We start from the raw sequence: 24,815 nt of genomic DNA, 5'->3' as shown, positions 1-24,815 counted from the left end.
TGGCTGGCACCGTTCTAGGATATTTGGCCCCGTTGGGCTACAATAAACTCGGACTTAGCCCCCAGCAGGATCCGCTCTTCATTTACCACCGCGAGGCTTGCTAGCGCTGCCCGGAACCCACAAAGGCACTCTCCAAACCCCAGCTGGGAGCGGCGGAGGGTGCCTCCATCGCCCGCCCTCGCCCCACAAGAGCTAGCCGGGGCTGAGATAAAGGGAACCGGGGCGGGAGCGCGGCACCCCAGAGCATGTTGTCACCAGCCTGTGGCCACCTGCCTCCTCAGCATGGCTTGGGCTGGACACAGCGGGACTCAACAGCCCTCCAGAAACAAGGAAATCACAAACCAAGCCTGGGGAGGAAATGACGCAACTGTCAGGGCAAACCGCATGCAGCTGCCTGAGGGCTGGTTGCTTCCCTCCCCATAAGGGTGGCTTATCACAGGCATCTCAACAGCAAAGCCAGACTCTGCTTTTTGCTGATTTTCTCAAACCACAAAATGGCCCCTTCCAGACCGGTACAGGAGGGAAACCCACCCCACGGCCCCCAGCCCCTGACAGGCTTCCCCAGGAACACGCTTCTCTGGCAGGCTCTGCGGGATGGAGCCTGGGCTGCTGTGGGAGCAGGCTGCTGGGGCACCGGGTACAGCGGTGGGAACAGATGGGTTGTGCAGAGAGCACACACTGAGCCTCTGCTGGGTGTGCTGAGATGTGCAGTAACCCCAGCACGGCCTGGGAAAGGCGGAGGTGCTCAGCAGAGGGTGTGGTGCTGTCCCTGTCAGCCCTGCTAGCCTGCACAGAGAGGGAGGCAGGGACCCCCAGAGTGTGCAGAGCTGGGGCAGCCTCCCCAGGCCAGGCTGCCTGGCCCGGAGCCTGGCAGTGAATGGGGTTTCTGTACCCATGGCTCAGTGCCACTAACTCCCCAGCCCACCACACCACAGACTGGTGGCTGCCAGACAGCTGCTTTCCCTGATGAGCTGCCATGGTGGGAGCTGTCCAGAGCTTCCAGAAACCTGCTCCATGCCTCGAACTCTGCCAGTCCCAGTGGATGCCCGGGATGGGATGGCAAAGTTCAGTGGGATGGCCTGTAACCAGGCAGGGATGTGCCCATGGGCACAGAGACCCACAAACAGACACGGGCATGAATGTGTACACATGTATGGAGGACACGAACACAAATAGAGGCACAGGGGGTTGTTGCAGTGCCCAGCCAGGGGGTGACATCACAGGCCCATTGCCCTCTAGCCTTGAGTAGCAGCACCCAAAACTGGGTGAAGGAGCACAGGGCTGGCTCAGAGCTCAGCAGGGACCCATGTGCTGCCTTGGCCAGAAGATACCCTTGAGGTGGATGGTGAAATCAGCATGGCACACTGGGGCTCCAGCCTCACTAGGAGGGCTAGCAGCACCCAGTCAGTCACCTGGGGGCTGGAGCCTGAGGCTCTGGCAGGGCACCGCAGCCTGGGACACTGGGGCAGTGAGTGCCTGTCCTGGGGCCAAAGCAGGAGCCAAAACTCCTTTTACAGTAGGGATAGCCCTGGGAGAAGGCTCACAGCCCCAGCACAGGGGCCAAGCAGAGCTGATGGTGTGGGTACCGCACCACTGACTGTGCAGTGACCCTGCACTACTTGCCAATGAACAGCAAGAGATGCCAAAACCAAGCATAGTCCATCTGTCTTAAATTAGGGGTTTTTTGGATAGTTATGTCAAGTCTGATTTAGACCAGACCAAAATCTGGAAAATCATCTTTTCTCATGGATGCAGCCCAGCTTCTGGTCAGGCTTCCTCTGCAGGCAATTGCTGGCACCTCCAGGAAGCATCATTTCAAAGGCCTTTACTGTATCCTCTGCTCTGGAACTCGGTGACACAATCCCTGCCTGCACATGGCCTGAAAGGCAGAACCACGGCAAGCTGCTGTCCTGCCCCCCAGGTACCAGCAGCACTGGCTGGAGCTGGTTTGAAGCACTGCTTCACAGCTCCTGTCTCACAGCAAGGACTACCGGCTCCAACTAGCAGGTTTTGGGCAGGGATGTCACCCAGCACAGCTGGGACCAAGCACTGTTGTGCAGTGGCACCAGCCTGGCACCCAGCCCAGTGGCATGTAGGGTCCTGCCAAGGGGCCCATGATCACAGGCCCTTAGCAGAAGATGCAGCAAGACAAACAGAAAAAAAGCACTTTAAAACATTTAATTTAATAGATTTAAAAAATCACTTTAAAATTATGGAAAAGCAGATGAGGTTGGACACAAGTATAGCTACACTGAGGACATCTCACAGACACTTGAGCAAGATATTTATATCAAACAGTATGGTCAGGGCAAAACCAGTTTGCTAGCAGTTGAGTGCCAAAAAAGGTTTCAGTAAGCCTTCTTGCAGAGCTCCAGCATGGAAAGCAACTTTCATGGCCGGAGGGCTGTGCTGGTCACTGCCCCTCTGCAGGACTGGAGGAGGGAAGAGACCAGCCCTGGGCCACCAACACTCCCATCGAGCCTGGGGAGTTTCCTGTGAGGGGAAGAGGCAGCACATGACCCAGCTCCGCAGTCCTGACTCTGTGTTTTGCCAGTGGGTAGGGTCAGAGACACATACACCAAACTAAGGAATAGTGGAACCCCTATCCTGTAATTTCCATACTGTTTTAAGTCCTCAGTTTCCTCTAACTGGACCCCCAGTTACCTGTCCACAGAGTTCGTCATTCTCCTACATAATACACCCTGTGACTATAGTCACTCAAGCTCTACAACATCCAAATAGCTTGAGAACATTTCATGCTTTGGTACCATATGGATTGTCTACTATCAGTGGAGGTAGTTGGTAAGCTAATTGTTTCATAATCATCCAAACCTTAACATACTATGCAATTATCAGAACAAAAAGCAAAAGGATTAGCATCAATAAAAAAACACCAGGGTGAAGCACTCAGCTGAGAATTCTGGTAGCTGTAGGCATCCATCCAAAAAGAATGTCCCACCATCCGTGTTCTCAATCTTTTTTCACCTGCTCCATCCCATTGTCACAGCATAGGTCACAGCACATGTCACAGCTGAGATGGCCACAAATACACAGAGCATCATCATACAATTTCAGAAAGCTTCAACCCACACAGAGTAACACAGACCACTTCAGAAGGCTTCAGGTGTCCATACAGAGTAACACCAGGCCACTTCAGAAGGCTGCAAGCATCTGCCCTTCTTGTTCTTCAGCCCAGCTTCCATACCCTCCTGTTCATGCACTGCCCTGTGTGCCCCCTGCTCCCTTTGGGGGTTGCTCAGTGCCCCTGGGCACTCCGTGGCTCAGTGCTGTCAGTGCTGCTCCCCTGCTTTTCACAGCTGGACCCACTGGTGACCACAAACTGTGTGCCTACATCACATGATGGATTTCTGCCATGCCATGATGGACAGCAATCCATTCTCCTGGGCTTGTTTCAGCAAGCCTCAGGCCTGTGTGTTGGAACAGTACCTTTACCAGATCATACCACTGGGAGTAACTGCAAGTCTTGAATCAGAGTATACCTAGATTCCGAAAATTGACAGGATATAACAGGAGGTAAAAAACTAAAAATCTTCAATTAAAAAATAGAAATAAAAAATAAATAACTAAAATTGTGTCATCACAATAAAGTTACAGGTACAAATATTGGAGTGAATACTTGTATCTTCAGTACCGTTATCAAAAAATACAAAACACAAGAGATTCTCATGCATCTCGTTGTAGACAATCTCACAAAATGTACCGCTGACTTTCAGCTCTTGGCCATTCATTTTCTGCAGGGTATTTAGTATTACATCCAAAGCAGCCAAAGCTAACAAATTAGTATTGTGAATGTTATTCCAAAATGCATCCTGCACAGAAGAATCCAAACTCAAACTAAAAACTTCTTAAGAGTTTAAGAGATAACCCTGAGTCTAGGGTTATCCCTGAAACTCCCTGATCATGCAAGTACACCATCCAAGAGAAAACAGGTTCCTGTTTTTTCCTAAACTGTCCAAATATTTAATTTACTTAATGTTGAGTATAATCTTCTATGAGTATCCCTCCTGACCATTAGGATCTAATTCCACCTTTCATCTCCATGCTGGTCTCACATCTACAGATTCATCTCAGGAACCAATCTCATCAGAATCCACAGAATCCCAAATATCTCCATTCCATTTATCAGGATCCCACTGCACACCTGCCTCTGCAATCACTGCATGCATTTTCTTGCAATTGACTTGCCCCCTCCTTTCCTTATATTGAGCTACTCTAACTGCAGGCTTCTCAGCAAATCTGGTAAATCCAACTCATCAGCAAGCAGCTTATTTTGGCATTTTAGCATTACAATTTGATTCTGCAACTCACATCTGTTGATCTGTGTTAGAACATTTCAATAACTGTTCCTTTTGTTGGTGTTTTGTTTGATATACTGTTAAAAAATTCCATCCTTGCTTTTCCAAATCCACAAGTTCTTTTCTTTTTTCAGTATGTAATTTTTAGATGCATTTCAATATATCCAGCAGTTCAACTTCTTTTAACTGATTTCCCCATTGCTCACATGGTCCTCCAACCATAGGTCACTTGAGGACCAGAGAACTGCATGGAAGATCTTCCCATCTGGGAATTTCGGACAGGACTGATTACTTTCATTTAGGTTTTAAAAGCAAATTGTTCTGACCCTGCTGACTATGCTAATTTTGTTTTGCTGGCGAGTAGGGTCAGAGACACAGACATCAACTGAAGGAACAGTGGCATTTACTATGATGGAAAACTGCAAAGAATCACAAAAGGATAAGCTGAGCAAAGCACCTAACCATGAGCAAAGAATTATAAAGGGACAAGCTAAGCAATGCTAATCATTGCTAGGAAAGAATGCCTACAGTGATAAAGGAAGATACATCACTGGTTACCCCAGGGTTGATACATCATCCCAACCCAAGAGACATCAGCTCTGGGGGGGGGAAGCTGTCACAGCCAAGGACTGGAGAACCACGCCAGGAACTGGAACTCCTCCTGCAGTGCCTCCTGCTTTGCAGGCCACAAGGCACCCCCACTTTGATGTCACAGTGGTCCGGTTTTTACACTGCTAAACAAACCAACTGACATAATTTCTAGTTTCACTTTCCTGTCAGCTTTCTCCCAAAGCCTGGCCAGGGCTCTAGGAGGATCCAAGGGAGTTGTCTTTGATCCTATACCTAATTAGTCCAAATGTGGCCTTATCGTTTCTAGATACATAAAGGTGAACATGTTTTGCCAATAAGTAAGTACATATAACAATACTTGGTTAATGAGTGGAAACATACAACATTTGGTTGGAATATTCATCCTAGGTCAGTTTTAGCTCAGGGCCTGCTGTTCACACCTTAGTACTTCACTCTGGGACTCAGTCTCTGGAGGAGAGGGGATGGATAATCTTGTCCCAAAGTGGCAAAGAGGTCCATGAAGCACAGGTCCCCAGGCTCTCAGACCGCAGCAGCCCCGGGGCTGAGGTCCAGTCCAGGATGGTGCAGAGGTTTTTCTACTGTGGCACGGGCTTTTTCTGCATTTTTTCCTTCCACGCTGTTCCAAATCCCATAGGTGAAGTAAATAACAAAACCTGCAGGACATTTTCCATAATGAAATGTGCAATGGTGGCTTGTCAGCACTAACAGACCCCCAAGAGAGACCTGTGGGCACTGCACTCCCCACCGCAGGACACCTACCCACAACCATGCAGATGGCAAACCGTGCCCAGGTGCCCGCACTCAGCTGTACCATCAGCAGGATGTTAACAAAGGTGCTGAAGATTGGCAGGAGTGGGAGGAAAGGTACCTGCAAGGGACAAGAAGTGCTGTGTCAGCTTGAGGTGACAAGAAGTGCTGTGTCAGCTGGAGCTTGCTGGTACCTTGAGGAACCAGGCTGGGCTCGAGGATGCTACTGGCCAATGGAAGGACCCCTTCCCTGCCACAGCCCAGAGCACCCAGACACTTCCACACTGAGGATTGCACCTCAAAGAGACACGTTTTAGGGCCTGTGCTTTTCTGGTGACTGCCTGGCAGCAAGCCCTGGCAGACCCTGCAATGCCAGATCCTCAGGGAGTCCAGGGGTGTGCAGACACCTAGATGCAGGGGGCTTTACTCACTTTGAAGTTTAATCGTGCATTACTCTGAGGCTGCCTCCAAATGATGATGATGAAAACGAGCAGAGCCACGAGGAGCAGAACCAGAGCCACAACACAGTCCACACTGGCATCCCTCAGCGCAACCACATTGAGGGTCAGGACCACACAGATGACTGTGATCAGTACGGCTGCAAGAGAGGAGGTAGTTGTGGGGCTGCATGGCACATGGTCTCCCTGGGGCCCTGAGCCTCATCAACAGCTGTGCAGAGGCACCCACTCCTCTTGGTCAGATCCAGCATGCACTGTCTCTAACACCCACCCCCCAAAGCCTTAGGAAAGTGCTTTGCTGGAGACACTTTCCAGACCAGCAAGCTGCAGGGAGCCTGAATTTGGCTGGGCTTGGACCCAGCTCTGACACTTACCCAGATCTGGCTGAGCCACCCCATTCTGGCTGTACAATGGAGCCATTGATAGATGGATCAAAACTCGCTGGCTGAGCCCAAGCACTCTCAAGGGGCTGGGGACTGCCCTAGCTGGTGGCCAGTGTGGGTCAGGCTCATCACAGGGATCTCCCATGATCACCTGCACATCCCCAGCTCAGCACTCATGCCCTCCAACAATGCCTGTGCACCCCAAACCACAGCTGTACCCTGCACTTGGCATCCTGCTTAGGGTTCAGCACCTGCTGGCACTGCCAACAGCAACTGGCAACCTGGCCCCTCTCCTCTGCCTGGCATGCTCTCCATCCCTTCCCAGCTCTACAGAGACGCACCAAAACATTTCAGCCTGTGGCAGGAGGGGACACCAGCCACCAGTTTCCACTCACTCACCAATGACTGCAACACAGACATAGACAATGCGCCCCGAGAGCACAGTCGGGGTGTCCCCAGGCGGGTTGAAGAGCATCGCCAGGGACAACGTCTCTTTGTGCTGGGCACTGGCAGGAGCAATGGCTGGGTTCATGATCACTCTCTCCTCCTCATTCCCATTCAGCTCCAGCATTTCCATGGCCTTCGGGGAGTTTGGCTGCCTGGGCTGGTACCTGAGCAGGTAAGACAAGCTTGCAGCAGAGTCCACACAACTTCCTAGCCCAAGGGAACAGTGGGCAACACCTTCACATCCCTGCTGCTCCAGCAGTGGCTCCGCAACAGCCACTCCAAGGATATGCCCAGAGACACATACAGGCTCTAGTCAGCAGCCTCCATCTTGGGGGCTTGACACTTCCCCAGGATGCATGGCCCTGGAAAAAAGCTGTGGCTACAAGCCCCCAGGACGATGTAAGGAACATCCACCCTGGGCACCGCCAAAAACGAGGAGTCACGCACCGGAGGATGAGCACGCACACCGCCACCAGGGAGTAGGCCAGCAGTGTGCCGATCGACATGAGATCCACCAGGTCCTTCAGGTCAAGCAGGAGGGCAAACACCGCTGCAATGAGGACATGCAGCATGAGCACAGCTCCAGACGACCACAGGGCTGGGTGTGAGGAGGTGGCCAGGAGCCTTACCTGCGAAGAACCCCGAGACAAAGGTGGCAATCAGAGGGGTCTTTCTGCCACTGTGGATCCGGGAGAGGAACCTGAAGAGCAGCCCGTCCTCTGCCATGGCATGAATCACTCGGGGCATGGGGAACATGGAACCCAGCAAGCTGTCATGGAGAGAGATTAGGCAAGCTGTCCACATCTACCACCCACAAGGGGAAGGGACCAGCTCTGTGCCCAGAGCAGGACAGCAACCGGACAGAGCAAATCCCCAGCCCCACCAGATTATTGCTGTCCCTGTGCTGTACCCCAAGCAGTGGCAGGAATAGAGCCACTCCTACCTGGTGGAGAGGGCACAGAGTGAGCCAACGGCAACAGCGTAGCGGGCAGGCTCCCAACCAACTGCCTTGAAAGCCTCAGGCAGAGGGCTGCTCTTGTTCAGGAGGAAGTAGGGCACCATGAGAGTCAGGGATGCAGAAACCCCAAAATAAGCCACAAAGCAGATGAGGAGGGACACGATGATGCCAATGGGAATCGAGCGCTGTGGGTTCCTGGCTTCCTCCCCTGTCCAGACACAAGAGGCCACATGTGCCCCACTACACTGCACAGCACGGGGCAAGTACTCCCAGGGAATGAGCCAGAGTAGGGACTTTCCATGGCAGCACAGGACTGGAAAGCAGCAAGCAGGGGCTGTTGGAGAGGAGAGGCTCTGGCCATGCTGCTGCTGCACTGGCAGAAAGGATGGAGCTGCCTGGAAGCCTGGGCTTGCAGACCCCCTGGCCATGCCAGCCCTTCCCCCCACCAGCAACTCCCTCTCCCTACAGAGCCTATTGAATGGAAGTCATCCTTGAATGTGTGCCTCGGCTTTGCAAAGGTGTGCTGCACCAGGCTCCCAGCAAGGAGCTCAGCAGCAGGAAAGCAGGAGGCTGCTGGGCAGCCCCTGGAGGCAGGGTGGCACAGGCAAGGTCAGGCAGAACAGCCTGTACCAGCCACCCACTAAGTAGATTTCTGGGGTAATGAGAGGAAATTAAGAGACCTGCCTGTGCTCCAGGAAGCAGCAGTTTTGCATAAACCTAGTCATTTGGAAAAAGGCTGCTTGAGGCACCAGCAATTCCAAGCACTGTTGCAGGCTCGGCTCAGCAGTCAAAAGGCTCCCTGCTGCTCTGGGAGCTGGCTGCGCAGGCAGGCTGCAGTTCTGCTCCCACCATGTGGTGTAATGAGCCACTTTTCCTGGGGCAGGGCAGGCTCTGGGTCCTTTTGTCTGGCCCAGCTGAAGACACAGACTCCACAGGGAAATCTACCAGGAAGGGTGAGACCAGCTGTTTTCCCACACCATGTAGCATCCTCCCCATCAGCTCCTAGCCAGCTGCTGGCTGTGCAGGGGCAATGCCCATGCCACCCTCAACCAAGGCAGTACCTGTGGTGGCAATGCAGTCAAAGCCCACGAAGGCATAGAAACAGGTGGCAGCGCCAGTCAGCATCCCTTCCACTCCAAAGGGGAAAAACCCACCGGAGCCAAAAGCTTTTTTCCTGGGAGAAATGCAGGAGAGCAGCTGCTGTGAGGAGCAGGGACAGCAGGGCCTATGCCTGCCCTATGCCAGATCCCGGCCTGACGCAGTTGCTCTACTTACATGTTATCCGGTGGGTCTGGCAGCGAGCAGTTGACACAGTTCTCCTCTGAAAGCTGCCAGTTCTTGATGTCTCCCTTGATGAAGCCAGCAATGATGACAAAGCTCAGCACCAACAGGTTCACCGCCGTGAAGATTTTGTTCACAAGGGCAGATTCGCTGACACCAAAAGCCAGCAGTACTGTGGGGACAGAAGAGGTGAGTGAGGATCCATCAGGCTCCCATGCCATCAGCTATGGTACCAGGGAGCCACTCTCATGCACACCCACCAGTAAGCAGCAAAATCAGAATCAACGCAAAGAAGTCTGGATGCTCGGCCAGCACTCCTGGCAGGTGCATTGGGATCTTGTTGGTAAAGAAGGTGGAGATGTGGTTGCCAATGATGTTGTCAAATGTTGCACTCCAGGCTCGAGCCACACTGGCTGTACCTGGTTGATGGCAAATCCATGCATTAGTCTGAGCCCAGGGCAGATGGGCACCAGCCACCTGCACCTGAGCACCCACCTTCCTGCTGACCCCACCCCACACCCTGCCCCCACAGCTGCCAGCAGGAGGCTAACCCCAGAAGCACCCCATGCTGCCAGCACGAGGCTGGAAGGAGCCCCACACATGCTGCCTGGCCTCGTACCTATCACATAGGAGAGAATGAGGTTCCACCCGGCTATAAAAGCCCAGATCTCACCAACGGTAACGTAGATGTAGAGGTACGCAGAGCCGGCCTTGGGGACACGGGCCCCAAACTCTGCATAACAGAGTCCAGCCAGTACAGATGAGAAAGCAGCCACCAGGAAGCAGAGGACGATGGAGGGACCAGCCATCTCCTTGGCTACCTCCCCGGCCAGCACATATACACCAGCCCCTAGCGTGCTGCCCACACCCAGGGATACAAGGTCCAGTGTGGAGAGGCAACGAGCAAAATGTGTGTCATCAGAGCTCAGGTCCACTATGCGCCGGCGGATCAGCTTCTTCCCAAAACTGGTCATTTTTTCCCCCAACATCTCGTCTTCTCCTCAGTGAAGCTCAGCTAGTCAAAAGCCCTGCAAGAAATGGGAAATGTGAAGCTCAGTGCCCTTCAGGCAGCAGGACTTGGTACTACGGCAGGGTAGGCAATGACGGCGACAGGAGCCTGCTCCCAGCTCACTCATCAGCACCATGCCCCTGCCCACTGGCTGGCCACAGACCATGGTGATGGCACCCTCCAAGGCACTGCGGGGCTGCACATACCCTGCCTGTGCTGCCCTTGCACCATGACAGTGAGTCAGGGATGAACCCAGTCAGTCCATGGTGGGAAATGCTCATTGCTCAAGCCCTGTGTGGTCTCAACCATAAAGCTTATAGGCACATTCCAAAGCCTGCCCACTGTTTGCCAGGCTTGACAGTATGGAGATCCTTCAGTCCAAACTTGACTGCTGGCACATTTCTCCAGCCTGGCACATAGGTGTGCACAGCAGTAATGATGTGGAGACAAAGAATTCCTCCACCACAGGATTTAGCAGGCTGGGCTGACTCACGATGCAGCCATTCCTTTGTTGCTTCTGGCATCTGCACTACAATCTCTATAGGGATGCATAATATACAGCATGGGTTTCTGGTGCAAACCCTTTGTCTGCTAAGCAGTCTGCCAGCTCTACAGGCTGAATGTGTGCCATCCCCACTCCTCTTTCTCACAGCAGCCACCTATCCCCAAAAAGCTCTGAAGATGGGCAACCTGTGAAGCAGGCATCCAGCACAGAGGAAGGAAAGTGGTTCCCAATGCCCATGCCCACAGCTGGCACCTCTGCCTGCTGAACCACCCACCCATCAATGTATTTTCCCTGCTGGCTTCTCCCATCATCGAGAAAGTGAGAAAACTCTATACAGGTGCCCAGGACCGCATGCCACACTACACGTATCAGCCTAAACACACAAGGATAACTTTGTGACCATTTCCATAGAGGATTATCAGGATCTCAGTGACAGCCACCAACTCGGCTGTTTCCCCATAACCAGCAAACCATCCTGCTTCTTGATAAACCTCCTCCCGTGCTGGCATGTCTCACAGTCAGCCTTGACCGCAAGTGCAACAAGTGCCCCAGCACTAGCACCATCCTCAACCGCTACCTGGACAATTCTAGCTGCCTTCCCCAGCGCTGCCCAATTGTTTCAAGTATCTCCAGTACCCGACTCGAGATCCGCATGAATCAGGCGGCAGCCGGAACCTCCCGCTGCATCCCGGCGCCTACCGCAACCCGGTAGCCATCGGATCCCGCCGCGACTCGGCGTAGGTGTCGGAAGCTGTTAGTTCGGGACCACAGCCTTAGACCCCGCGGGGGCATCTCCGGTCCGAGGAGTGCCAGTCAGGCTCCGTCCCACCGCGGAGCCCGGCGATGCCGTGGGTATGGCAGAATCCCGGCGCGGCCCCGCCACGTGCGGGCTGGCGGCAGCTGATGCAACAGCGGCACCGGTTGCGCCAAGCCCCTCCGGCCCGGCGGCAGCGCCCGCACCACTCACCAGCGGCGCGGCTCGGCTCCGCCCGTGCGACCCCCTTTAGGTGGACTCGGCTCCGGTCCCCGCCGCGGCCGAGAGCAGAGAGAGGGGCGAGTTCCGCCCCGACACACTAGTAGGGGAGGGCGGGAACAGGCGTAGATAGCTTTGCCCCAGAGCCCCGGGAGGAGGCGGAGAGCACTAGAGCCGAGCGGGCATTGGAGCCCGCGTCCTCCCAGCTCCTCCCGCGCCCGGGTTCCCGCGCTGGTTTTTCGGAATATAAATTCCAGCCACAAATGGCACCGGGGCGAGGCACGGCTCGGCCGGCGCGAGTTCGGACGCTGCGGGCGGCAACTCCCAGCCCAGGGCGAGGCACCTTGCTCCGCCGGGAAAGGCCACGGAGGGGCGGCGGAGGGTCCCCCGAACCCCGATGTACCATGAGAACAGAGCCTGCCCCGGCCTTGCCCAGCCGCGGCTGGGAGCGAGGCAAGGAGGCGAGGCCAGCCCGGCTACAGCGGCTGCGAGCGGAGCTCAGCCCGCGGCTTGTGGGGTGACTCTACCCCGACCTCCGTACGCTCCGCTACAGCCCCCTCAGTTCTGGGAGCAGCAGGCAGCTCTAAGTGATGGGAAACGCCAGTCCTGGGAGAACTGCTCGGCAGCCAGGAGAGAGGAAGGGACCAGCACCATCCCTCCCAGCACTCAGGCTGGGACCTGCCCGTCAGCAGGCCGCGCCTGATGCAATCCAGTGCTCGTGTGTCGTGAGCTCCCAGTTCAAAGCGGTAGCTCACACAGAGGTAAGCCAGCCCCTCGCTGGCATCTCTGGCCTGCTCCGGCGCCGCTATCGAGGCAAAAAGCTTTTCAGTCGCTTGCAGAGCGGAGGGAAGCAGAGCAGGCAGGAGCGTTACGCATCTGCCTCCCCCGCATCCTCCAGCGGGGCAAACGTCGGGAATATGCAGTGATGGAAAACACCAGCTCATGTTTCTAACTGGCAGTGACGAAAGCTCTGCCCCCGCTTCTCAGAATCGAGGAACTGCAGTTCAGCAACCTCCCCTTTCCCCCCTGACCCCACGACGAAGTAAGTTCAAGGGGCAGACGGCAGCATTTCTGGTACCACTCAGACACTTCCCGCTCCTTGCAGGGCTGCCAGCTGTACGCAAGGATCCATCTGGACAGCACCATCACCAAGAATGTTCTCAGGCAGGAGAGGCAGCACCACGGGCACAGCAGGACTTCAAGCAGGGTCACCCTGTCCCAGACAAGCAGACACTGTGTACCCAGAACAGTGAGGGGGCAGATGACATTATTTCCCTATTATGAGAAACCTTCTTGCAACATCGGGTGCTGGGAGGCAGTTTCCAGAAAGGAGCAGCATCAGGACACCAGAACATGTCTCCAGCTCCCAGACCTCATGTGCACCTCACGTGTCTTCCCATTGTCCCATCCTCACCTCCCAGTCTTACTGCTCCTCATTCCCATCATCCAGGGCCCCGATCCAGTAGCACAGGCCAACAGCTGGGAGCCACAGAGGCACAGAACAAGCAAAGTGCATGTCTCAACAGGAGCAGCAGAAAGGCAAATAGTGGCAAGGCACACATAGCATCAAAGGAGGGTAGGAGATGGCTCCAGCCCATAAAGGGGGCCTGAAGTCCTGCAGAAACAGATCCACGCCAGTCCTTGGATGTCCCCACCACCTTCCACAACTGAAACATTAGAGTATTTCAGATTGGAAGGGACCCATCGGATCCAGCTTCACCCATGAGTGCCTGTTTACAAATGGCGGGGCATTTTTTCAAGTCAACTCCCTTAGTACCTGCACCAAGAATTTATCTTCACCATGCATACACAGGGAACACACAGCATGTTAGGGCTCTCTGCTGCAGATTGTGCCAGCACTGGAGCTGCCCCAGCAACCAAGTGGTCTCCCACACAGGGAGACAACCAACACAGCTTCCCTGTGCAGCCACCCCTGCGTAGAGTCCATGGCAGTGACCCAGGAAGCAGTGTGGGCTACCTGGGAATGTGCATTCCAAGGCAGCCAGGAACACCACCCAGAAATAACAGGAGGAGGAACAGGCCAGCCTTCCCAGCCCAACCTCAGGGCACTGCCAGCACCAGGCTGTCCAGTGCCTCACCAAGACACAAGGCAGTGCAAGAAGGCGCCTGCATCAACCGACCACAGAGAGAAGGCAGCAGAGCAGGGCTCCCAGCACCGGCCTGCAGGAACAGTGAGGGACTGGACTGAGTCCCAAGAGCTGCTTCCCACCACATTCCCCCCAGTTATAGTAAAAACATGGCCCCCTGGATCCAGGAAGAAATGATGATGTCTGGCTCCAGATCAGAAGGCTTTATTACAACTATATTACATTAATATACTCTTTAAAGAGATACTGTATTATTCTACATACATACTTCTTGCATATCTAACAAACTGGTGACTCTGCTGAGCGTCAGAGCCACAGCTGGATCCAATTGGTCATTGAACTCAACCTTCACCAGAATCCAATCAAGCAATCACTTAACATAAACAATCTCCATCCTACATTCCACATGGGGAAAACAAAGGAGCAGAGATAAAGATTGTTTTCTATTTTTCTGTCTGTGCTTCTCCAAGAAATCCTGAGAGACAGAATTAGGTCTCTCTGTCCAGAGAACGTGAATGTCACATGAAGTCATGGATAATAAAACAGTAATAAATAGCCAAAGGCTGCAGAAGTCTAATGTGCCATCAGCCAGCATTGGCTTTTCCCAAATCCAGTGTGAAGGTGGTCTAAGGAAGAAACCTGCCCATACAGATGCCTACCACCACCACACATCCAAGCATTCCACATGGAAACACCGTTTTGTCTAGAAATGCTTCCCCAGAGTCACACTGTACCTCCATCCACCAGCACCCAGCTCCTTCTTGTAACAGACCTCAAATCTCTGGCTGAGCAAAACCAGCCATAGCCAAGCACAGACCTGCCCTGTTCGGTCAGTGGGCAGCACTGGGCATTGCCTCTACCAAAGCAGACAGCAAGTCACCTTTATTTTACATGCAAGGAGTTGAAAATTAATTCACTCCAGAGCTCCGCATTTATCAGTAGCCCAGAGGCTCGCACAGCTGGACAATGGCTGTTGTCTGTTCCCACGTCCCAGCTGTCAAGTCTCTCCCCAGGTCACCACCGTTGAACACTGCTGCATCTTTCAGATGGATTCCTGTCTGAAAGCAGGAATCATTCCTGTCAGAAAGCAACAGCAACTCTGGCACTCAGCACCTGACCCCCTGGGAAAGGCCACGAGCTGTATCCTTCCCACCTCGCAACCCTCAAGGGATCACTGGAGCATCCCTGCAGCCTGCCCAGAAGCAAAGGCTCACCACAGTGATGGAACATACCTGCTGCTCTGAGCTGAGCCTCCAAGAAGGAGATTGTCTGCTGATAGGTTTTACACTGGGCAGTCTTGTCAGCTGCAGACAGGAGGCAAGAAGGTGTGTGCTCAGCCCATCCTAAATACTTCATGCCCAGGCTCCCAAGGGCAGCAGCTGAGATCCTGCTCTATCCCCTAACCGTGAAACCAGCTCCACTCCCATGGACCTGCAGGTCCTGGGCTCCAGGTACAAGCAGGGGATGTTCCCTGGACTGCAGGTATCCTGCAGTCCTCAGAACACGTACCAAGCTCACCCTTCACTTGTTCCAGCTCTTGCTTCACACACTTGAGCTCCTTGCATAGCTGATCACTCGCAGACTGGCAAGAGCAGGGTGCAAGTGTAATGCAGGGAGTTGTACCCCTACCACAACACAGCCAGAGCACAGCCCATCCCCTGGAGGAGCACTGCAACCCATCCAACACTCCAAGCCCAACACCCTGGGGACCACCGCCAGGACACATCCATCACAGGAGCGGTGCCTGGCAAAGGAGCCACTGCAGCGAGCATCTGCCAGCACCCTTAGGAAACAAGAATGCTTTTGGCAGGCTGCAGCCACAAAATGAAAAGCCCTAAATCTGCTGGAAAATGCATAAACTTATTTTGTAGGTAGGGGATTTCCCAACTTGGAGATTCATCTTGAAGGCTTTGCACTCCCCATCCTGAGGCCATGTCCTACATGTCAGGACATATAAAAGTGACAACACAAGCCACAGGAAGTTTGCATGTTTCAAAAGGCCCTTAGAAAATCTAACTGGACCAAAGCCTGAACATGGAGAGGTGGTAAAGCTATACAAATAACATCCATGGCCTTGTGTAAACCCCAGAGAAAAGCTGAAACAGCTCAAGTGCCAGCCAGAAATTGGCAGGTCCAGATCTCATCATCTCCTGCCTCTGGCATAGCTAGCCCACACCAGAGACTGAACAGTGCTCCATGGTGACAGGAAACAGCTGGCTCTTACCTGCTCAGCAGGGACTGTATCTTCACACCCTGAAGTCAGGCCAGGGACCAACTCACTGAACAAAGAGGACTTTGCACACACCCATGTCTGGTCATTTATATCTGTGAAGAGAGGTGCCAGCATTAGAAGCCTGCTATCCTCAGTTGCTCTTCAACCTGGCCACAGAGATGCTCCCAATCAGGGAAGGACAGAACCTGTCCAAGAGAGTCAGAAGTCTCCCACACTTTCAGCCCAACAGCTGCTGCTGGCTTGGTCTGTACGGGTGCTGCTGGGAGAACGTGTTCCTGCATGGCCTTGCTCCCAGCAGCTCTGGGCTCCTGCTAGGAGTCTGCTCTCAGTGAGGTCAGGCAGCTGCCTGGGCAGGGTGGGACAGGCTGTCGCAGCAGAGTGGGGCAAGCCTCCTCACCTACCCTCCCTCTACAGGGCTCAGGAAAGCAGGCTGCCCAGCTGCAGTTCCTGTGAAGGCAGCACCCCCTGCCTGCAGCACAGGCTGGAACACCCACAGCCAGGACCACACCTGGTCAGCCAGGGCTCATCTGGGGAGCAGCACTGCCCAATAAGCAGCTGCCCATGTTTCTCCACAGTCCCCACAACACAAGGCAGTAATCTACACCTCCATACTGCTCACCTGCTCCCAAGACAATGCTTGCTGCAACCAGCCTTTCTTTGCTCTCACTATTTTCCTTCAGCTCTTGGATCCTATTGTGCACCAACTCCTGTGTAGCTGATCCTGAAGAGACCCAGGACAGGAAAAGAAAGAGCATCAACTCCTGCTAAGAGTGTGCCCTGACTGACCACAGCCACTCCCTCTCCTGCAAACGAGCCTCGAGCACCAGATTTGTTCAGGTTCTTTGCTGGATGCCTCTCCAGGAAAAGAGAGAAAAGAATTCACCTAGCCTTGCTTGCTCTGCACTTCACCTCCCCTCCTCTGATGTCCCTGATTGAGAAGCAAGACGTTGTCTATTACCATCTGTGTAGCAGTTGTCTTCTGTTAAGTGGGCAGTTTTCTGTATCTCCAGTTAATGGACCCATCAATGTCTCACCACATGGCTCAGAAGTAACTCCCTCCAGGAGCCAGTTTTGTTTAACAGGGGATCAAGGACACACCCATGACTCAGAATGACATTAGCCCATGGTGAGATGCTCTGCCCACGGGGGAGGAGCTAAGCATTCCCACCTAGATATATCCTGGGATTTTTAGACAGAGAAGCAGCCTTCCCATAGGTTTCTAAGAGGAATAGCTTGGGCTTTTTCACTAGACTGTCAGAGGAAGACTGCACCCTTAAACAGGATCACATCTCCAACAGAACCACATCAGCCACTCCAATTTGGATTGCTACCAACATGCTGGCCAGAGGGGTGTCAGGTAGTGTTCTGACTCTGACAGTGGTTTTTCTTTTGTATTATTGCATGGATTTTGTTTCTTTTCCCAAAAAAACTGTATTTCTGACTTGGAGTGTCTCACTGGTTTTGCTTTCAAACCAGAACATCTGAATCCAAGTATGTGCAGTCTCCCACCCCAGTCCTTTCCCCAGGATCAGCTTTGACCCTGCAGCCAAGACCTGAACGTTCTTCCCATGGCAGCAGTGTCTGTCTCCCACGACTCTGCAGCCTCTGGCAAGACTCACCTTTATTGAGGCAAAAACACTTGGATGGAATCACTTTTTCCGAAGGCTGCAGTGACAAGCGGGAAGCCATGATAGGAATTCCTGTAGAGAACCTCGAGGATGGTTGTTTATGACTCCCAACCTTGGCAGCAGCTGTAGTGAACAGTAAACACAGAGGCCGCTATTCCCAAGCAGCTCCATTGCCCCTTCTTCAGGCAGCCCAGGGCTCAGCAGGCTGCCTACCCTAGTCACACAGGCACCAGTACACTGTAACACCCACACCACCAAGAGAGAAAGGCTTCAAAGTCAACAGCCCACACAGCTCCTGCCAGCCCACACAGGCTGGTGGCCAGAGAGTGTTAACACATCCCTTGGGGTATGAGAATATTTCCTAGGCTCCTACCTGTGCTGCTCCCATGGGCTCTCCACTCCACATGTCCTGTCCCCAGCCAGGCTGCAGCCCAAGCCCTTACCCTTCTCCCTTCTAGATGCAGCACCCTAACCCACATGCTTCCCTGCTTTGTGTGATACAACTGGCAGGTGAGAATTACTTTTCATCTCTCTGTCCTGGGGGCGGTTTGGGATTTCCAGAAGGCTGTGCCTGCTTCAAGGCCCCGCTGGGACATTGAGGCCTGAACCTGGCAGGCAATGCCGGCTTCAGCCTGGTCCCTGGGTATTGTACATGCAGGTTAACCTGGTGGGAAGAAATGGTGATGTCTGACTCCAGTTCAGAAGGCTGAATGATTTCTTTATTATAACTATACTATAATACAGTAAGATACCATTTAAAGGAGATACTAAGACTACATACCTATTTTTATAACTACCATATCTAACTCACAACTCATGACACTCTCTCCAGCGTCCAGACACAGGGGGATCTGACTGGCCATCAGGCTCAAACAATCCTCACAAGAATCCAATCAAGCAATCACCCCAAGTAAACAATTAAACACACTCTACATGGGAAAACAAGGAGCAGAAATAGAAATTGTTTTCTCTTTCTTCTCTCTGTGCTCCTCTATGAAAAAACCCGGAGAGAGAGAAGAATGCGCCTGCCACACCAGGGGGAGAGAGAGGGCTCTGCAGCGCCGGGCGGGCGTGTCCGTGCCGGGGCTCCCCACCGTGACCGCGCTTACCTGGGGCCGGAGGAGCCGCGATTCCCGGGCGCCGCGCTGTGCCGGCCGCGGGGAGCTGCAGCGCCGGCCAGGCCCGTGCGCGGCGGAGAGCGAGCCTGGCGGCCGCGGTGCGGGCAGCGGGCAGGGCTGCCGGGGCCGCCGCCGGAGGGCCGGCCGGGGCCGCGCCGAACCTGCCGGGACAGAGCGGGGCGCTGGGGCCACCGCCGGCCGCGGGAGGCACCCGGACTCCTCTGGGGCCGGGACAGGGGCAGCAGCGACCTCGCAGTCGCCCGCCCTCGAGTCTGGGACCCGCCCGTGGCTCGGGACGGCAGCGGCGTGCAGGCGCTGGGTCTGGCGGGCCCGGGCTGCAGCCCGCTGAGCACCCCCGGGCCCGGCGAGGGCTCCGCGGCCGCCCTGAGGCGCAGGCCGGTGGCGATGAGCGGGGTGGTCGGCGAGGTCAGGTGCTGGACATCCTGCAGCAGGTCAGGGCAGTCTAGCGAGTCGGAGCCGGCCCGGGGCGCCGACATCGCGCCTCGGAACCGCCGGGGCGAAGCGGAGAGAACCGGAGAGCCCCGCCCGTGCCCGCTCTATTCCGGCCGTTCCCCCGCCCCGCCGGTGTCCGTCCTCTCCCGGCGGTTCCCCCGCTCCGCCCCTCAGGTGCCTCTCTATTCCGGCAGCTCTGCCGCCCCCTCGCCGGTGCTCGCTCTCTCCCCGCTGTTTCCCCGTCCCGCTAGCCCCCAGGACCAGGCAGACAATTGGCTTCACAGTGGTTTAATGCGAACGGCACCGGGACGTTACACTGGACAGGGTGCAGACAGCTGGATGGATGGCAGCCCCGTGCAGGGCACGGGAAGGAGCCGCCCCGAGCGCGACTGGCGGCACCAGGAAGCCGGGACCGAGCCCCTCCGAGGCCACGGCCGCCGCCACCGGCACCAGGCTCCGTGCTGCCGCACGGCCTTTCTGGACTGCGCCAGCCCCCAGAGCAGCTCCCTCGTGCTTTCAGCAACTTCCCCCCAGGAGCCACCTCTCGCCCAGCAGTACCAGGTCCTCACCAGAAAACAGAGGAGAGTAGGGAGGGCCTCGGGGACTGTGCCTTGACAGGAACGGGAGGGCATCCACCGTAGGCCTGTGCTCCAAAAAAGGCTCAACTGTGCCACAACAAAGTGACCAAGCACTTATAAACCAGCCAGCCTTGACCTGAGGAGCCCCCAAGTTGAGGCCCAACCTCACTCATCACAGCTGTGGCAGCTGGGGGAGCCACCAAAGGACACTTCTGCTGCAGCAGGTCACAGCCTCGTTGTCCCCTGAAGCTCTGAACACTTCCCTGACCAGTCGTATGTTCTCACTTTCACACAAGTGACTGCCTAGCTCACTGGAGAACAGGGGAGAACACACAAAGAGCCACTGCCAATTCTCCTGCTTCATAAGCTATGTCTAACGTAGGACTAACTGCCCATTTTCTGCTGACCCTTTCTGGAGAGGTGGCCTCACTCCAGGCCCCACTGTTGGACTCCTCCAGTGGCAGCCAGCACAGATGCATCCTACAACTGCTCCCACCGGCTCTCTCTTGCTCCTCCTCAGCCAGACAGTCTGCTCCTCCCAGCTGCTGGGGCCCAGGATAAGGTCACTGGGCTCAGCCAAGCAGGGTGCTGCAGGCAACACCAGCCCAGCAGCCCATAGTACAGCAGGCTCTGGTGTTTCTTAAACTCTGCACCAATGCATCACAGTACATGTGGCTACAGCCCAGACTATCCCATCTCTCATGTGCCAAATGGCCCACAAAGAGCATCACGAGAGCACATGGGATGGAAATCCCTCGAGCTGCCAGCAGCACCTTAGAAAGGAGGGGGAACAAATACACCAAATAGGTCTGTAATGCAGGAGGCCGATAGCGGGGTTTGAGTAGGTGTTGGGTCTCAGCACTTCCAGACAGTGAAGAATGGGGGTTTCATGCAGGGTGAATGGGATGGATGACAGACTGACACAGCCAGGCACCTACTCATTGGCTTGGATAAACCTTACTAAAACCCTAATACCTGATATAATCACTGACCAACATGACAAGTGCTATTCTTCAAAGTCTCCTGCAGAGATGCTTGGGGCTGCACAGACAAGGGACTGAAGGTCATCTCGTATCTTCCTGTACAGGGAGAGAGGCAGCTCCTACACCAGAATACCATTAGCAAATTCCTGCTCCACACCTATCCACATCTGCCGCTAGATGTGGTACAACATGCTCACTTGCATAATCTTCACATCTTTAGGCCACAACCACAGCCCAATAGAACAAACTGCTGCCAGTTACAAAATAGGAAAATACTGAACAAACTGAGAGGTTCAAGAGAGGAAAAGCTGGTTCAGAGAAGACAGATTTAGTGTAAAAATAAATGTCATTTTTGCAGGAGGGAGGGTGGAATGGAGGAAGACAGTGCCAGGTGCTCCTACTGGCGCACTTTCCCTGGGACGTAATTCCTATCAATAGTCTCCTCTTGCAGGAACATATGTAAGCAGCGCTCGTTCTGTGCCAGTGGGTGTCCAGCAATTCTGGAAGAAAATCAGATGTGGAGGTTAGCACAGCTGCCTCCAAGACCCCCACAGCTCTGATATGTGCAGGAGAGAGGCCCGCAGCCAGCTCAGTGCACCTGCACCATGCTCAGCCCAAGGTCATGCATCACTTTGCAACAGGACAAGTAAGACATGCCTGGACACAGGCTGGTCCCTTCCAGGCCGTGCCCTGAACAAATAGTACCATGTTGGTGGGTCTCTGTAGCAGAGCTGTTCTGCTAATACTCACTATGCTCTCAGGAGAGAGCACAAAGCACAACGCCCACTTAGGGCAGGACTTGTTCCAGTTTCATTACATGGCTGTAGACACCACACTCGAGCACTGGCACCTGCCAGAAGCAGGTCAAGACTAAAGACTCTCTCACAGTCAAACCACACAGCCTAGCAAAAGCTAAAAAGGCAGCACACAGCAAAGCCAGGACATCAAACTTACTTGTTAATAAACTGTTCTAGGCCCTGCCTCCGCTCCTCAATGAAAGACTCCTCAAAGATGCCTTCATCTCCTCGGAAGGGAAGCTGTCGTTTCAAAGCTTTTCCAGGCAGTGGTGGCACTACAATCTGAAAGGACAGAATCGTCATGAGCAGAACACCTACCTGCAAGCAGCTACCTTTGCTGTTTGATGCTCATCTCCAGTGCCATCACATGGATAGAGCAGAAGGTTCCCACCGTCAGAGACTGGCTAAGTTTCATGTCTCTAAACATTTTTGGATACTTGGCAAATGCCTGTGTGTATGTTTGATGGGAGGGGCAGATCAGGTCTTGTGAAGGCAAAACAGTGAAATGTTCCACCCCCAGCCCAGAGCCAGCATCTCAGGCCGGGCAGAGCTGTTCATCAATCACACACTGTGGGTGGTGCTAACTGAGCAACCAGAAGCTGCACCTGGGGAGGAGGCCACTAAGGCCCTGGGGCTTAAAAGCCCCCATGAGGGAGTTGTCTGGCCCCTGCATTCTCCTGGATTTTCCACCTCACCCATGCTGGAACCCTAGGAGTTGGTAGCTATGTGTGTTTTTCTATATCTTTTCTGTGTTTTTCTCTCTTCTAATTCTCTTTTCATGCAACTTTTTTTGGAACATAGCAACTTAAGGTTTTAAAGGTTTCAAAGCTAAGTAGGATAAGTTTATGCTAAGTTAATAGTAAATTAATGCTAAGTAATGTTATAATAAGTGTTTTCTAAGTGTATTTATTCCTTTGCCAAAATTCTTTCACTTTCTGTATTTTTTCCAGTAAACTTTTGTGCATTTGTGACCTCTTGAGAATATCTGGTTGGGATTTCTCCTTGCACCAAACTAAAGCAACCTCAGTTTAATCCCTGGATTTAAGTGTCTGGGGTGCAACATCCACCACCACAGCTTCATTTCTGGGAATCTCAAAGATTATTACTGCAACTGTTCCCACATCCTGGCTTAAGGAATAGGGAGGTCTGAGCCAGGCCTCACCTTACTGTCTCTTTCCAGCTCATTCTTCAGCCACTCAAAGTCGCTGTATCGTCTCCTCACACATGACTCCTTCAATTTGAAGATGGGGAGGTTTGTCTGTAATGAAGCAAAGCAGTTTATCTGCAGGTTGCTCTGGAAGCCACACATGTAACTGAAACCTGAAGCTGCAGTGAGAAAATCAAACCTCCTGAGGACACATGATGGGAACTCTCAACTTCCTTATTTAGGACAGCACAAACACCAAAATCCTTCAGATCCATGCAAGCCAGCCTCCTCAGTGCCAGCCATTCCCTCCCCCTTGAGTGACCATTTCTGAACATGCCCTCTTCTCAGGGGCACACACTGGAACCAGTGCTGACAACACGATTGTCAGGAGAATGATTCCACCCACCCAACCCAAGTTTACTCCATTTTAAAGTTTTGCAGCAGCCTCCAGAACAAAAGAATATCTGACCTGACACTGGCATCTCCATGGAAGAACTGAGGAAATCTCGTCCTAGCAACTGTTCAAGGCCAGATCTTATCTACAGTCTTCTCCCAAAACAGAGCACCTACCCTAACAGGCTTTTCATGCCCATCCTGTGTCACTGGAGAATGGTACAGCAATTCCTCACATTTTTCCCCTGACACTGGAGTACAACAAATGACAACTGCATTAACTTTACTTTTACCCCATCAACACAGCCTGAATAATTTCAGGAACTGAGGTAGCAAAACCTTCTGATAGACAGGACTCAGGATATTACTGAAACACAATTAAGTGTGTTCTTATGAGGTCTGTGAAATAAACCCAGCTGCTTTCAAAGCATCTCTGCAGGTTTCAGTGGGACTAAGAGGTTCCCATTGCCACCTACAGGCTGATGGGAGTCAAGCACCAGGAGAAAAAAGCAAACACCAATTATTCTGAAAGGCAGAGGAATCTAAGCAGTTAAATCACGCTATAAGCAAAAGTCAAACCAGCACAACACATGCTAAAGGGACCTTGTTTTAGGGGAAGCTCAGTTTTACTTCTCCCATGTGCCAGACACAGAGCTGTGAAGGGGTCCCCAGTTCAGCTCGTTTAAGGCCCAATGAAGAGAACTCTGCTCAGCCTGCTATGCACGCTCCTAGCTCATGAGCTCTTGGTAAAGCAGCCAGCATGCAGTGTGAGCAGGTCCCAGGTTACTGCCCCCCAGCTCCCTGCCTGAGATAAGCAGCTACGTGCAGCCATCCCTGCTCAGTAACTGCCCAGCGGGGCTCTACAGAGGGAAGGGACGCAGGAGCCCGCTGAGGCAGCACCTCCCTGTCCGTGTGCGCACCAGCCCCGCTGGATGCCGAGCGAACCCATCAGCTCTGACCTTGAGTCTGGCAGGCGCGCTGCTCGCCCCAGCCCGGCGCTGCCCGGGGCTTCGCGGCCTCCGCCCCCCGCTGCTCAACAGCGGCACCGCTCCGGCCCTACCCGGCCGCCGTCCCTCGGCCCCCGCGTCCCCAGCGCTGCCGCCCCTCCCCGGGCCGCACAACCGGGCAGCCCAGCCCCGCAGGCCCGACCGGGGCCGCACCCGCATGCGAAGCTCGTAGCTAGTGTATCTGGCGCGGCCCATGCCCACGGTCTGTGGGTTGAAGATGTCGATCTCGAGGAAGTTGCTGGGCGGCCCGTACGCGTCCGTGAGGTCCTGCGGCTTCGCGTTGAGGCGCCGGGTGTCCGCCACCGCCGCCTCCGACATGGTGGTGGTGCCGCCGCCCCGCCCGGCTCGCCCCGCCTGCTACCGCAGCCCACCCCGCCCGCGCATAGCAGCACGGCGCCCGCCCGCCGCCTACATAAACTGACAGCTATCCAGGGTTCGGGGCCGCTCAGCCGCCACCCCGCCCGCACATCGCAGCACGGAGCCCGCACAGCGCCTGCATAAAGTGGTAGTTATCCAGGGTTCGGGGCTGCTCAGCTACAGCCGTGACAGCGCCGCCATACGGCCGCTCCCTGCATAAGCGCAGGGATATTCAGCCCGCGGGGCTCGCTCGGCCGGCCCCGGAACCTGCATGGCAGGCTTGCTCCCGGCGTTGCTGCCGTCGCCTGTCCCGCCCGCGGCCGGGCCCCCGCGGGACAGGGCACA

At 54.3% G+C, this 24,815-nt stretch overlaps 2 protein-coding genes across 5 annotated transcripts; both read right to left on the bottom strand.

Moving 5' to 3' along the window:
- Positions 1–2,163: 2,163 nt before the first annotated feature.
- On the bottom strand, positions 2,164–10,170 carry SLC7A3 (solute carrier family 7 member 3). Of its 3 annotated transcripts, XM_077786609.2 has the most exons (11): positions 9,801–10,170; positions 9,442–9,600; positions 9,176–9,353; positions 8,962–9,074; positions 7,886–8,108; positions 7,572–7,711; positions 7,390–7,492; positions 6,895–7,106; positions 6,086–6,252; positions 5,667–5,775; positions 2,164–5,560 (listed from the first exon to the last, which is right to left on the bottom strand). In XM_077786609.2, exons 1-11 carry the CDS (start codon positions 10,168–10,170, stop codon positions 5,427–5,429), a joined length of 1,908 nt encoding a protein of 635 aa, XP_077642735.2. In that variant the 3' UTR covers positions 2,164–5,426. The 3 variants fall into 3 exon arrangements, with proteins under 3 accessions (XP_077642735.2, XP_085426571.1, XP_085426570.1); XM_085570445.1 differs by lacking the exons at positions 7,572–7,711; positions 7,886–8,108; XM_085570444.1 differs by lacking the exons at positions 7,886–8,108; positions 8,962–9,074.
- On the bottom strand, positions 10,070–24,469 carry SNX12 (sorting nexin 12). Of its 2 annotated transcripts, none has more exons than XM_085570450.1 (4): positions 24,267–24,469; positions 22,729–22,824; positions 21,724–21,848; positions 10,070–10,209 (listed from the first exon to the last, which is right to left on the bottom strand). In XM_085570450.1, the coding sequence occupies exons 1-4, from the start codon at positions 24,429–24,431 to the stop codon at positions 10,197–10,199; spliced, it is 399 nt and encodes a 132-aa protein (XP_085426576.1). In that variant the 5' UTR covers positions 24,432–24,469; the 3' UTR covers positions 10,070–10,196. The 2 variants fall into 2 exon arrangements, with proteins under 2 accessions (XP_085426576.1, XP_021390241.1); XM_021534566.3 differs by lacking the exon at positions 10,070–10,209 and adding an exon at positions 19,481–21,269.
- Positions 24,470–24,815: the final 346 nt, after the last annotated feature.

Source organism: Lonchura striata, chromosome 4A (genome assembly GCF_050655825.1).
Source record: "Lonchura striata isolate lonStrDom1 chromosome 4A, ASM5065582v1, whole genome shotgun sequence".
Lineage (NCBI taxonomy): Eukaryota > Metazoa > Chordata > Aves > Passeriformes > Estrildidae > Lonchura > Lonchura striata.
Note: the sequence above shows the minus strand (reverse complement) of the source record. Positions and strands in the feature narration are given on the sequence as shown.

Coding starts and splice junctions, on each gene's coding strand:
- SLC7A3 (XM_077786609.2), bottom strand. CDS start 10,170: ATGTTGGGGGAAAAAATGACCAGTTTTGGGAAGAAGCTGATCCGCCGG. Junction 9,601..9,800: donor CATTCTCTCCTATGTGATAG/GTACGAGGCCAG, acceptor GCCATCAACCAG/GTACAGCCAGTGTGGCTCGA. Junction 8,109..8,961: donor TGACTGCATTGCCACCACAG/GTACTGCCTTGG, acceptor GTGTCTGGACAG/GGGAGGAAGCCAGGAACCCA.
- SNX12 (XM_021534566.3), bottom strand. CDS start 24,431: ATGTCGGAGGCGGCGGTGGCGGACACCCGGCGCCTCAACGCGAAGCCG. Junction 21,849..22,728: donor AGCTGGAAAGAGACAGTAAG/GTGAGGCCTGGC, acceptor CTGTCCTTTCAG/ATTGTAGTGCCACCACTGCC. Junction 21,270..21,723: donor CTAGAACAGTTTATTAACAA/GTAAGTTTGATG, acceptor ATTTTCTTCCAG/AATTGCTGGACACCCACTGG.